The sequence below is a fragment of the Phlebotomus papatasi genome, chromosome 1 (assembly GCF_024763615.1).
Source record: "Phlebotomus papatasi isolate M1 chromosome 1, Ppap_2.1, whole genome shotgun sequence".
NCBI classification, from domain to species: domain Eukaryota; kingdom Metazoa; phylum Arthropoda; class Insecta; order Diptera; family Psychodidae; genus Phlebotomus; species Phlebotomus papatasi.
The window spans coordinates 105189663-105203639 of NC_077222.1; the positions used below are offsets into that span (position 1 = coordinate 105189663).

At 34.2% G+C, this 13977-nt stretch overlaps 3 protein-coding genes across 3 annotated transcripts in view; 1 reads left to right on the forward strand and 2 right to left on the reverse strand.

The window, feature by feature from the left end:
• Positions 1-13977, forward strand: part of LOC129799055 (nuclear pore complex protein Nup88) — a 172275-nt gene that overhangs the window by 97818 nt on the left and 60480 nt on the right. The window lies entirely within an intron of this gene.
• LOC129799064 (uncharacterized) lies at positions 251-4128 on the reverse strand. The gene is made up of 2 exons (XM_055842673.1): positions 3806-4128; positions 251-1194 (listed from the first exon to the last, which is right to left on the reverse strand). The coding sequence occupies exons 1-2, from the start codon at positions 3947-3949 to the stop codon at positions 781-783; spliced, it is 558 nt and encodes a 185-aa protein (XP_055698648.1). The 5' UTR covers positions 3950-4128; the 3' UTR covers positions 251-780.
• On the reverse strand, positions 4031-4725 carry LOC129799063 (uncharacterized). The gene is made up of 2 exons (XM_055842671.1): positions 4344-4725; positions 4031-4280 (listed from the first exon to the last, which is right to left on the reverse strand). Exons 1-2 carry the CDS (start codon positions 4676-4678, stop codon positions 4031-4033), a joined length of 585 nt encoding a protein of 194 aa, XP_055698646.1. The 5' UTR covers positions 4679-4725.

A 13977-nucleotide genomic window follows, 5' to 3' on the forward strand; every position in this document is an offset into this window, starting at 1 on the left:
GCTAAATTTTGTCCTTCTGATTCAGGTTGCCCCCTTAAGTCTAAAATCTTTCAAAAATTTTGCCTGATAAGACATTAAAGAAATTAAGCCAAGTAGATAAGTCTTAGGTCTAAAGCTAATATATATACCGGCAAACGTTGAAAAACTGCCTTCGATAATTATTCTCTCGTCATATTTTCTATGAATATTCTCGTCATGATTTTCTATGAATATTCCTCTGAAAAACTAAAAGAAGAAATAAAATCACAAGTTGTATATCTTGTTTTTTTAATTACGATAATTTTACTATTTTATTCTAATTAATAAGTAATTTTCCTAGATTATCTATAAAAACTATGATCTATGGAACAATTACTGATACAATCTACAAAGTTCTACCGACTAAGATCTTATATCTAAAAGTAAAATAAAATATAAAATTTTGATAATTTATCCCTTACGATTATTGCTTATTGACATGACAATAATCAAATAGTATTACAATATTTGTGTGCGCAACTATACACAACTTGAATTTTTTACACAGTTGTTAGTGGTTTGTTTATCAAGTTCATTGTAATATTTGGTCACTCCGACACATAAAAAGCTATTTTGATTTATACGTTTCTTGTAGGTTCTTTTTATTACCTCAGCAAGGCTTTTTACATTATATACCTATTACTGTTTCTATGTAATATTCGTCTCTTGTTTAGTATGTGAGAATATTGTTAACTCGATCAGCTGGTTTTGAGGTATTTACTGACCTTCCTTCCGCATTGTATTGCTTTGTAACTTCCTCAATCACAACAAATCGAACAGTTTCAATTGATCACATCGTCGCAAAATGCATTTCATGGCTTCGGTGTAGCGTTTTCCTGAGAACATGATCCGAGTCATGTCTTGAGCAACTTGTGGATCGACTAATCCATCAATTCCACTTCCTTCGGATGATTGTTCTTCCATCAGAACGATTGGGAGGACAAAAACTGCCGTCATAAAGCCAAACATCTCCCTCTTTCTGATTTCTTCCAAGAGATCGTCAAAAGTGGGAATTGTATTGTGATTCAGGTCTTTTAGTGTCTTTGCGAAAGACTGGTAATAAACCTGAAGCAGATCTTCGCGTTGGTTTTCCCGCACAATCGTTTGTGGACTGGTATTTATGAAATATTGCAAGTCATGTGCTGGCGATGTGTAGTACGTCATCTGAAGGTCAACCTGGTTAAAAAGAGGTTGATGAGTAAGAGATACAAAAACTTTAAATGAAAAAGAGTGACTGCTTAACCGTTTAACCGTTTTTTTTTCACTTATGGCGTTAGAAGCCAAATTACAGACTCTTTGGAATATCACCCTAAAGCATAGACCCCTATCATAGCTTCTTTATGCATAATTATATCTCTAAGTAAGGTAACTATTTTATTCGACGCAGTTACTTTTACAAGAAAATTGGAAAAGATATAAGACATACCGAAATATAGTTAAGGGGTTAAGTCGGTTAAGTATGTCAAAAAGGCTGGAAAACACCATTTTCTCTATTTTTTCTTTTCAACATAATAAATTTTTATTTTCATTTAAGTTTTTACGTATATAAAAGTACAACTTTTAAACCATATTTTCGGAAATTTTCATTCAAAAATCTTAAAAATTCAGCCTTATAGTATGTTTATTTTAAAAAGGTCTCCGAAGATCATGTCCCAGAGGCTGAATTTTTAAAACTTTTAATGAAAAAATCAGAAAACACAGTTTAAATCTTGTATTTATATAATTCTAATAGCTGAATTAAATATTCTTTTTATTATGTTAAAAAATAGAGAGAAGTACACTGTTTTTTTTTATTTATTTCGACCCACGTAACCCCTTAAGAGAGCTGAATTTGTCATTAATGGACTAGGTCAAGAAAATTTATGTAAAGGACCTCTGATCCATGATCGTAAGCCTGAGGCTATATGATGACGTCTTATCGCGGATCAACTTGAAGTCATTTAAGCTCCAAGTTACGCATCCATTCAAATCATTAACATCGAACCGTTTGTACACTTAGTCCTTTAATGGATTATATAAAACTGAGGAACAATGAGAAGCCTCAATTCCGAAAGGGCCGTAGTCCCGGAATTCAAAATCCCGAAACCGACAAAATCTCGAATAGCCAATAATTTCCCTTCCTCATACACAGTAAATTTTTCCTTGCCTCTAAAAGCGAAATTAATAATTTTCCAAAGTTTGACTTATAGGGATCTAATCCGAATCGGGATTTTAGGTTTTGTGATTTTGGCTTTCAGGACTTTTTACATTTTGGGATTTTGAATTTTGGGATTTTGGATTTCGGGATTTTCGGTTTTGGGATCTTCTCTTTCAGGATTTCAGACATTTTGGTTTTGAGACCTTGCCTTTCAGGATTCTTTATATTTCGGAATTTTGAGTTTTGGGATTTTAAAATACGAAATTTCAATATTTTCGGTTTTGGGATCTTCGCTTTTTGGATTTCAGAAATTTCGAGATTTTGGGTTTTGGGATTTTGGATTTCGGAATTTTGGGATTTTCGTTTTTAGAATCTTCACTTTCGGGATTTCAGACATTTCGGGATTTTGAGTTTTGGGATTTTAGAATTCTGGGTTTTCTGTTTTAAGATCTCGGCTTTCGGGTTTTAGGATATTTCGGGATTTCAAACATCTCGAGATTTTGGGTTTTGGGATTTTGGGTTTCGGAATTACAGGATTTTCGGTTTTGGAATCTTGAGCTTCAAGATTTCAGATTCAGACATTTCGAGATTTTGAGTTTTGGGATTTTGGATTTCGGAATTTCAAGATTTTCGGTTTTGTGATCTTGGATTTCGGGATTTCAGATATTTCTGGATTTTAGGTTTTTGGATTTTAGATTTCGGAATTTCAGGATTTTCGGTTTTGGAATCTCGAGTTTCGCGATTTCAGACATTTCTGGGTTTTGGATTTCGGAATTTCAAGATTTTCGGTTTTGGGATCTTGGATTCCGGGATTTCAGACATTACGGGATTTTAGGTATTTCGATTTTGGCTTTTAAGATATCAGACTTTTTGGAATTTTGACTTTCCGCATTCTGATCAGGACCCAGCGTGGTAATTGAGATAATTGAAAAATGAATTTCTTGGATTTCTCTGTGCAATGAGTGCATTTCGTGATGAAATTTTTGGGTTTTTTGGATTTTGCGATGCAAAGTGTGAGTTTCTTGTTTGATTGATTCTCTAAGTCTCTTGGATAAGAGGTACATAGTGTCGAGCTTTCGAAACCGAAAACTGAAATTTTCGAACATGCTTAGAGAAAAAAATGAAAAACCGATTTAAAAAGCTCCTAAAAGAATTACTGAGTGATTTTATGGACAAGCAAGGGCATGATGGAACAGGAATAATATGAATATTATCATTGCTTTGTTTTTTTTTTAAACGAGAAATATAAATGTCTGTTCTTTGGCTTCCGGAATCAATTTTTGAGCAGCTTTGAATTAAGCAGTTAGGAGAATTGATGGAACAGTAAGACCTGTTTGACTTGCTCTGAATGAAAGTTGAATTCTTTTTTGGGAGGTCCTAAAATTACTGAAAATATTCAAATCCAGTCTATCAGTTTATTAAATTTATTGTAATGACCTTCATTAATTTTTTTCTGAAAGTTTTTCAAGGTCAAAAATACAATCCCGCTAGAGGTCGCTTCTTGCTAAAGGTGAATTATTTGAATTGGTTTTAATCGGTATAATGCCGGAACGTAAATAACACAAGTAACGGAGAAGGCAAATTCATGATCTTAAAGCCCACGGACGTGCAAATTATCAGCCCCTTGTATTTCAAGTTCAATAAACTTACAAAGATTGTGTCAATTGGTTTTCCAATCTCGTCGTACTTGAAGAGAATGTTATTAATCCAGAAATCACCGTGATTTAGTACTCTGTACCCATCTCTCTTTCGGGATGCACTGTCGTAAGCAATGGCCCAGAATTGATCTTTCATGTTGTCCAACTTCTTGGATATCTCTTCAAAACCTTCCCAATTCTTTGTAACGTCGCATAATGCCGGAAAACTATATGTGAGTCACTGTTGCATAAGTCCTGGATTGTTTTCTGAACCGTGAAGAATGCCGAAGGAATATTTATTCATGAGTGATGGATTTTCTTTGGCTAAGATCACTGAAGATGCGTGCATTTGGCCGAGTTTCTTGAGAGCAATGCAGCAATGATCGAAATCTAGAGCTTCTTTCCTCTCAGCCATTCGGTATTGCATCTCCTTGAGGTCTTGTACGACAATTAACTTCGATTGAGGCTCGGACACGGAATGGTAGAATCTAAAAAGGTTATCTTGAATCACTTGTACCAATTAGAAGCATGTTACACTTGATCGGAGGTACCTTGCACCAAATTGTATCCCGCCTGAGATTTTAGTTAACATAGGTAGGATATTTTTGAACATATCAATCTCTTTGTCAAAAACGTTCATGAACTCCATGATACTTCCACCAGTTTCGGAATTAAGCAAATGCTTAACGAGAACTTGCAGTTTTTGCACATTTTTCTCAGTATCAGTCACATCTAAAAACACTCGATATATCGTACTGCAGTAGTTATCACCAGCTGATGTCCCAATTTCAATTTGCACTTTAGATATTTGGAAGTTGGTTAAATTGAAGCCATTGTGAATGACTGTCTCGAAGAAGTTTGTGTCTAAGCACTGCGGCACCTTCATGATTGCACTCTTGGTGCTTTACAAATTATACCGTAACACTTACGAAGTTGATATTAACTGATGAGATGAACGTCTCACTGACTCACTTTTATAGTGTATCGGTGAGAACCTTCGGAAATCACGTTTTTTCTTAGTCATTTGGAAGTTCGTGTCCAACTGATGAGATGAAAAGCAAAAAAAAAAGTGAATGATAATGAAAAGTTCGCGAAATGCTCGAACGTACAAGAGTTTGAACTATTTGAATATTAAGTGACAGATCTAAAACTGATTCAAAGCGGATCTATCCTAAAATATTTTTGATATTTTATTTTTTTTTGGTAGGAAAATCCGATATCTGTTCAAAATTGATTTGTAGGCTTACTCAAAGCTATTCCAGTGAATTCAAAACTGACAAGAACGTTTTAGGTTTGCGCCATCTAGTGGGATTTTACTTTTGACCTTGAAATATAAAAAAAATCAATACTTTAAGACTTTCCATGGTTTTTTATATGATTTATCTATAAAATATAATTTTAAACATATTTTATTAAATCTTGTGCACAAGATTACAAAAATATATTTTCAAACTGAGTCATTTTTCAAAATGAAATAGGTTGCGTGATTTTGATTTAAAAGCAAAACTAAATTAGAGTAAAGTGATACAAGTTGGACATAGTGTTACAAGTTGGATAAATCGCCGGTACTAGTTGGACAGTGATTTTTTCTTAATAAATACAGTACTAATTTTTGTTTTAAGCACAAGGAACCAAATTATAAAACTAAAGCACTAAAAATATACAAATATAAATGAAGTACTAAATTTATCAAGAAAAAAAGCCCTGTCCAACTTATACCATTGTCCAACTTGCACCACTTTACCCTATTTTACTTTAATTTCACTTAATTAATTTTGAAGGCAAAGCTTATAAGCACAATTTTTTAAATATTGTTTTTTATAAATTGTTTTTACTTTTATTTTTTATTATCGAAACTCACAAAATGGTGAAAATCGCGAAAGCCAAAATTCCGAATGGATTAAATTCCTGAAAAAGTAAATTCCGAAAAATACAAAATTCTGAAAACCAAAATTCCGAATGGGTGAAAATCTCGAAAACCAAAGTTTCGGATAGGCCAAAATTCCGGAAAATAAAATTCCGAAATAGCCAAAAGTTTTGGTAAATTATTTTACACATTATCCTTCGTATAAGTTCGTCCTTTAAGGATTTTAACCATTCGAGATTTGGGCTTCCGGTATCTTGTCCCTTTCGAAATTTGGCGTTCGGTATTTTGACTCTCGGAATTTTGGTTTGCGGGATTTCGGTCCATTCGGAATTTTGACCCTTTCGGTATTTTTATATTCGGGACATAGCATTTCGGTATTTTGCCTTTCGGAATTTCGGCCCATTTGGGATTTTGGCCGGCACCAGTTTGATGAATCTGACACTAGCGGAACTATTTCAAACGGGCATCGGACCTAGGCTTAGCCATAAGGCTTAATTTTACTGAACGCTAATAGGGGAAATGCTTCTAATTTTGTCCAGTTTCTTATTTTGGACACTTTGAGGATAACATTGGACACTAAAAATAAATTGATTAAAATGATGGATTTTTATTCCAATATTTGATGAATAATGAATTCTATCTAAATATTTGTTCTTTTTGGAAGATTTTAACACTAAATACGTTAAAATTTGAATATGATTTGAGTTGAAATTGCTTTGTTGAAAATTCAGTGTGAGCAATTGCTTACGAGAAATATGACAGAACTTCGTGGCTTACTTCAGTCTTATTTAGTTTTGGTGAAGTACTAACAATGTTTGTTCGCTGTTTTTGAGTGATATTATTGAATATTCATTGAATATTGTGTTGATTCACGTTACTGATGATTTGTACATTTGACCTGAAGTGAGATTTGCCTTGTGAATTATATTTTTCGTGTGAAAAATGGGAAATTTTTTAAGACATTCACCAGTGAGGTGATGATTCTTATTTTGGACAGGTGTTTTTCTCACGAAATTTCGTGAAGTTTTAGCTTTTGTGATGACTAGGTTGGACAAATGCCTGGAGAAATGAAGGAGCATCATCTCTACGAAAGAGATGCAGTGAGAAATGCCTTGAAAGGCTCCCGGAAAGGGCAGGGAATGAGCGAATCCGCACGTACTTGGAGTACCGAAGTCAACTCACTTTAATGAATGATATGGAAAGTTTCTGGGCTTCTTGTGACATTCCACGTTTCCCTTACATGACCAGGAAGAGGACTTGGTAAGATTGGTTCATAAAATGAAGAACAATGGGCATCCTGTTGAGGCGGATTATCTGTCCAAATTTACAGACAAGTTGTAAAAATTAATAACCAAGTTGTCCAAAATAAGAGTCAAATTCACCTCTACATATCAATTCATTTTTAAACGTATTAAAACTAATTTTAGTAAAAATGAGATGATAAATAGCTTGCCAAGTTTCTAAACAATCCTTCTGAAAAGAGAGTAACAAGAAAAGTCAATTAGTATTGAAAATATGGCACTTCAAACTTAGGATATCGATGCTTATATGCAGACTGTCCAAAATTATAAGCACTTCCCCTATCTCAAGTCAAGATTTATTCTTTCTATTCTTGATACTTGCTTAGTATTTAGGGTTTTGAAAGCTTTAGGAAGTAGGTTAAACCTAAACGTTTTGTAAACCGTTTTAGGAAAGCAACCTCTAGCCGGTTTTTTGACCTTGAAATCTTTCGAAAACAAATTAGTGCAGGTTATTGTGAGAATTTTACGAACAATTCAATTAACTCAATTAACCTTCTCTCAGTAGTCATTTTTTTTAAATTTTGCTAAAATTTTGAAAAGCTTTAAAGTTTTATTTAATTGAAACATTTTTTTTAAATATCCTTTTGACAGACTTTAAATAAATATTGTCTTTTGGAATTCTTCTCTCTATTTTTATAAGATAGAAACTTAAGAGAAAACTTGAAGAAAAACGAGGAATTAATTTTAGATTGCTTTTTCTTTGAGTTCAAGCGCTAAAGTGTCATAAAATTGAAGAAATTCTTAATCAGCAAACTACTTCCACTTTTCCATCAACTCCAAACACTATTGAATTGTTCCGTTGTGTGTATATCTCAAGGAAGTAATTTTCCAGACAGAACAAATTATCATACAGTTTTTTTTTTAAGTTCGATCAGTTAACATCGTTAACATTATGGACATTCTGTTCCGATGCTGATGATTATAATTAACTTGTGTTTACATATTTTACAAGTCAGCACGTTAGATTGAATTACGCCGAGGTTTACTTTTCCAGATGATTATACACACAAACAGAAAAAGATTTCATTATTTTTGTTGCTGAAGGTATTTTGTAATGTATATTAATTTTATGACTATACACATAATATACTGCCGTAAAATGTTCGGTATGGAAATAAAATGTGAAAATGAATGATGTTGGTATTATAGTATTTATGAGGAGTGAAAAGAAGAATATTCCATTCGTTGGACCATATTTTATTTACAATTTAATACATTATTTTGGGTCGGAGTTTGACCGTCCATTTAGTGGGTTGGCTTTTTTACTCATGTTTTAGATTGAATTGAGGTTGTACATCCTGTGACCATTTCACCTCTTTCTTCGCTTTTCACCATCGAGTTTACAGGCATGTGCGAAAGAATTTGCTTAAAATGTTCAAAATTTAACTAAAAACTTGATAATGAGGCCTACACATCGGGTTTTCTTCGAGAATAATATTTTTTTACAAAAAGCAAATGGCAATAATGAAAAGAAATTACACTTACGTTTAGTACATGCATGTACTAAATATGGTCTTAATCGAATTTAGCGATCTTTCTTGAACACTCTGAAAGTATTTAAGCATCTGACCGCTATGGTGCTATTCTAGTGAAAAATGGAAAGGGAAAATCGGGAAATTCCTTTCCTGAAAATTTTTTTTTAGTACTTCAATGTTATCAAGTGCTTCTATATAATTGACTTTTCACTGTCGGCCTCTATCACTACTGTGTGGTCTTATTGGGATACGACGAAGACTGGGGTAAACAGTCGCGACAGGAACAAAAACAAAGAAAAATTTGTATTGCAAAAGCACTTGAGAACGATAAAGTGCTAAAAATCTGTTCAGAAGAATGATTTCCTTTTTTCATTGAAATAGCACCATTTCCCATAACAATTAAGATACCAATGGAAATTTTGTTCAAGCAAATAGCACAAGATCTTTGTAGTCTTACTAAGTCATTACGAAAAAGTAGAACTTTGTATTTGGTACATATATGTACTAAAAGAGAAGCAAAAGATTTTATCAGTTTTCCATGGATCTTTGATGAAATCGTTTAGTACTAAAACAAATTGCAAGTCTTGTAGTTTCGCTGTGAACATTTAAAATACTTTAGATTTACTACTTAGCTCATGATCTTGATAGCGATAACCATTTGAAAATGAATAAGTCATTTAGTACATAAAGGATTTATTACAAACTTCTTGGACGGGGCATGGTGCACAATTTCTTTTCCATTACGATTCAATGTTCAATCAGTAATGGACAATATTAATGAATAAACCACAAGTATTTCCGGTCTTCTGAGTTGCATTAACTCCGAAGTACCAGACCACTCAAACTTGTACTAAAATATTACTCCCTCTGTTCCGAAATAAGTCGTACGTTTCCTAGTACATTTTATATGAAAGAATGTACGACTTATTTCGGGACAGAGGGAGTGTTATTTATTTATTTGGATGCACCGGGCCTTTACTGCAATTTTGCACATTGTTTAGTTTACAATTTTTTATTCGGTTTACAATGTCTATGAGAAATATGTCTCTTCTGATGGTTCAGATGAGCGGGACTCGAACTCATAACTGTGACTGTCAAGCCAGGGATCACACCACCCAAGAGCCGAACGCTCTTACCGATTGCACCACGAACCCTCTTGTTCTAAAACTAATTTTACAAGTTGCTAGCAATTTTGCATCGGTTACTTTATTTAAAACTAATGGTCAATACAAGGTTGGTTCCTAAAAGTATCCCCTTGTGTTTAGTACATACATGTACTAAATAAATTTGAAGTTTAATTTTTTAAGCTTAATTATTCAGATTATATGTAATTATTTATCAATATTTCTTAACTTAAAAAAAAAGACAAACAGCAACAGGTATTTCAATATTCTGCTGAGTTAAAATATGTTTTTTGCTATAAAATTGGAAATTTAGTACTTAAAAAGAGATTTTATAAACATGAGTTTCACAGTTTTCTCCTACATAATTTATTGTTTCATAATTTAGTACATTCATGTACTAAACAAATATGTGATTTTTATTTGTTAAGTATGTCTGTAATTATTTATCATCATTTCTTAACTATTTAAAAGGACAGCAACAGCAACAAATAATAATAGCAACAAATAAGTCAATTAAAAGTTTGAAATTTAGTACATAATTTAAAAGAGATCCTATAAGCTTTACTGTAATGCTTTGCAAAGACACAGAGAATGGCTTACTTCAAGCAACGCATTTACTAGATTGATATTTGGCAGTGCTGCGAACTCCTACATTACATTTACGTTACAAAATTTGCTTTGAAAAATATACAGGTTCTAAAAATTCGAAAGTGAGAAATACATTTGATGTACGTTTTAGTACAGGCATGTGCTAAATGATAGATTGATCTAAATACATATGTTTTTTTTAGGAGTTTCATTGCAGATCTTATCTTATGGTGTTGTTCTATTGAAAAGTAAAAAGAGAAAATCTTTCTCCTGATCATTTTTTAGTACTTGGCTGTTTTCATGTGTTTCTCCACAATCGACTTCTTGTCACGACTGTTTAGTAGTTTTTTTTTTTTAACATGACGAGGACTGGGGAAAATAACCGCAGCAGGAACCAAAATAAAGAAAAGTCGATAATGCAGAAGTACAGGAAAACAGTCGTGTACTAAAAAAAATGTTCAGAGGACAGATTTACTTTTTTCAGTGGAATGGTCCCATTTGTTACATAAATCAGTATTTGTACTAAAATCAACACTTAAAAACCGTTCACTTTTTAGTACAGAAATGATATTAATTGAAGTGTAAGAAGAAAATAAAAATAGTTTGATAATTTTCCACGTGACTTTTCTGCACGTGCCTGTAAAATGTTGGCAATCATATGTCGTGAACTCTGTCCACTCTCACACCCTCTCCCCTTGGATTTACCATCTCTGATCCCTCACACCCAGAGCTTCTTTTTTCGTTCAAGGGTGGAAAATGCTTTTCGTCCAGATATTATTATTCATAATATGTTGAATATAAAGTCAGAGGTTTTTGGCCAATACACTGGTCCGCTCCAAAGGCATTAAATATCCATATGAAGGGGTGGAATCACTTGTATGCGTATAAAATTGATGATGGGTTGTAAGGTTGGGATCCAAATGAATGTCCGCGTGGAATATCCATACGTGGGTGGTGGATTTTGTTTAAGGGAAAAGGAAAACGCGCCAAAAAGGTGAACAATATAATGGGTGTCTGTTGTACCACTGAAAATGATAGTGGTTAGAGGTTGGGAGGGTGGGTGGTCTTCAACTTGTACACTACACCCTTTTGCACCCTCATTGCCAGGAGATTTTGGTCATACAGCAAATACTTTTGAGAGAGGGGAGGCCTAAAACTGACCATTGGCCCACTTTTCCTAATAATAAAATGACTGTAGGTAGGATATTTTCATTCTTGTCCTGGGATGGAATGGTAAATTTTCCTTTCACGCATCACTTTTAATTTTTGAGAGTGCGGGGATAGGTGTTTTGTTGCTTAACATGGTCCGAAAATATTATATGGACATACAATGCTATACGGTTCAAATATGAATAATTATTTATAATTATTAAATGAATGGACGAAAAGGTTAAAATGTGTTATATGTGAAACAGGAGGGAGATTTTATTAATTTCTCATTAGTTCAGCATAAATACCGCACCATTGAATAATTTTGTTGGTTAAAATTTACGGAAATTTCATCATTTTTCAAATCATTTTTCCAACTTGATTTTACCTGAAATCCGTGGAAAAGGGATACTGAAATGAGGAGGAGAAACATCCGTTTTGCAGAGCAGTAATAATAATTAAATTCTGGATATAATTATATTATTATTTAATAACCGATTCATTACCGGTTCATAACCGATTAAAACCGATTCAGATTTGTCAGGAATTCCAAGGCCTTTCCAATGAAACCAAACTCATTTTAATCGGTTAAGAAATACCCTCGCTATAGCGAGAGCTTTTATAAACTCTAATTTCGAAAAATTTTCAAAGTTTTGATGTGAATAATCTAGCAATCGCAACCAAAAAACCTTCTTTAAAATAAAACAATTTTTATTTTTGCAATTTGCCTCTAAATTCGTTGGTAAATTTTTCCAAAGGAATGAGTTGTTCTGCATATCAACCCTCAGAGAGACATAAACCTTTTTTCGTTGGGTGGTTTCTATGTGTCGAGAATGAAATCTCTTCAGCAACTTGTTGGGTTGCAAAGGGGTTTGAGGTGGATGGGGGAAAAAAAGAGAAAAATAAGTAGCATGTCGACTGAAAAACATTAATAATACAATTTTCCACTTTCCGTGGCAATAAATAATCCAAAATGACGATGGTCAGTCTCTGAGGGTGCCTCTATCCTCTTTCTTTTTTTTTTGAGGTCTGAGGGTGGATAAAATTAACGTTATAAGCGGTTGTCTGAGCAATTTTACAATGGCAATTTTTGGTGTTGTTTTTTTTTTTGTGGAAGGGTTCCTCATGTGAAGTGTCTGAATTATAAGGAAAGATTTAATCTGATTTAGTACTGTTTAGGGACTAAAGTCATTTTACGGGCCAATAGTTCAAGCTACTTTAAGAAATGTCTGCTCTGAAAAGAGTATCTGAACACAGTGATTTAATTCATGGTGAATGTGTTGCTCACATGAAGTATATGGTTAAAGAAAAAAATCACTAAAGAACAGCACTATCCCTAATTATAGTCAACTTCCTCTCCCTAACTCCGATCCTGCCTTCGTTCGGTCCTTTCGTCGGGGCAGGGACTATGTCCCACACTCCCTGTACGCTTCGGTAAGGGCACTCCATCGACGGTTGAGTTTCTGGGATTCGGAGAAACCGATTTACCTCGGAAGATGTCCAATAGCCTTGAGCATTGGGCTGTACTCTTGTGTGAGTTCAAGTTGGTGGTTTTAATGCTGGAGAATAGCTTTAGGCGGCTAATGGTAGGGTAATTAACAGGTTATGTTGGCTCCTCAGCGGTACATGGTCCTTACAATTCCTGCTGCCGCCAGCAACAACGTTTCCTCGGTACCAAAACATTACTTTTGATGAGGTACGGTCCAATTGGGTATAACAAGTGGTGAACGGAAAAGACCTGTCTTATCTCTTTCAATTTTTATTCCATACGACGGTTCGGGAATCTATGTCCCCTTCATCAGGTCTACAAAACATTAATTAACAATTTTTTGAATAGGATACTTAGGATACTTTTTTGTCATGCAGCTTCAGAAACTTACATAAAACAATGGGGAAGAAACACGTAAGGTTTGAATTCGTACACTGTGCTTACACTGGGATCTTTGGACAAAACAGGGTCGGGAGCTCATCTCCATGCAATGGATAGACACAGAATGATACGGCAATTTTTTTATCGGCTCTCATCACAGGTGTGAAATTCCTCATCTGTTGTTCTTCTGTGGTTTTTTTTGTCTCAATTTAACTTGTTGTAGTATCCAATTATACGTAGTGTTCACTCCTTGGGTATCGGTTCACAGTCTGTGTTTTGTTTATGTGTATGTGCAACATTTCTAAAAATTCCAGTTTTCTAATATGGTCACACTTGTCCAGAATTTCGGGTGCGTTAAATTGAAATTGATATTGTTCCTTGCCTCGCATGTGTGACCAGTGCTGTAGTGTCTTGTTGCTCCTCTGTGTTTTGTTGTTGTTGGGATACGCTTCTTCTGTGTTGGTTTAATCGGTCTTTGAGACCGATTAAACCAACAGTGTCTTTCGACACTCAATTTAAGCTTCGTAGTGGAAGGATCAGACAGTCCCTGGGGACTGTCCAGGAGCACCGATTTAATTCCGATGAAAGATCCTTTATTTTCGGATCCACTGCATCCAGGCCCATTATTCACTCCCCATTCCTCTACTCGATCTTAAACCCTAAAGTGGTCCTCCAGGTCTATATCTCGGCTTCTGTGTGCCAATTGGGAATACACAGTGCCTTTACTATATCACGGTAGACCAGTTTTTATTGGATCAGTTCCAATGATACATTCATTCACTAGCTTAATTCGAGATTGGTACGGCAGCTA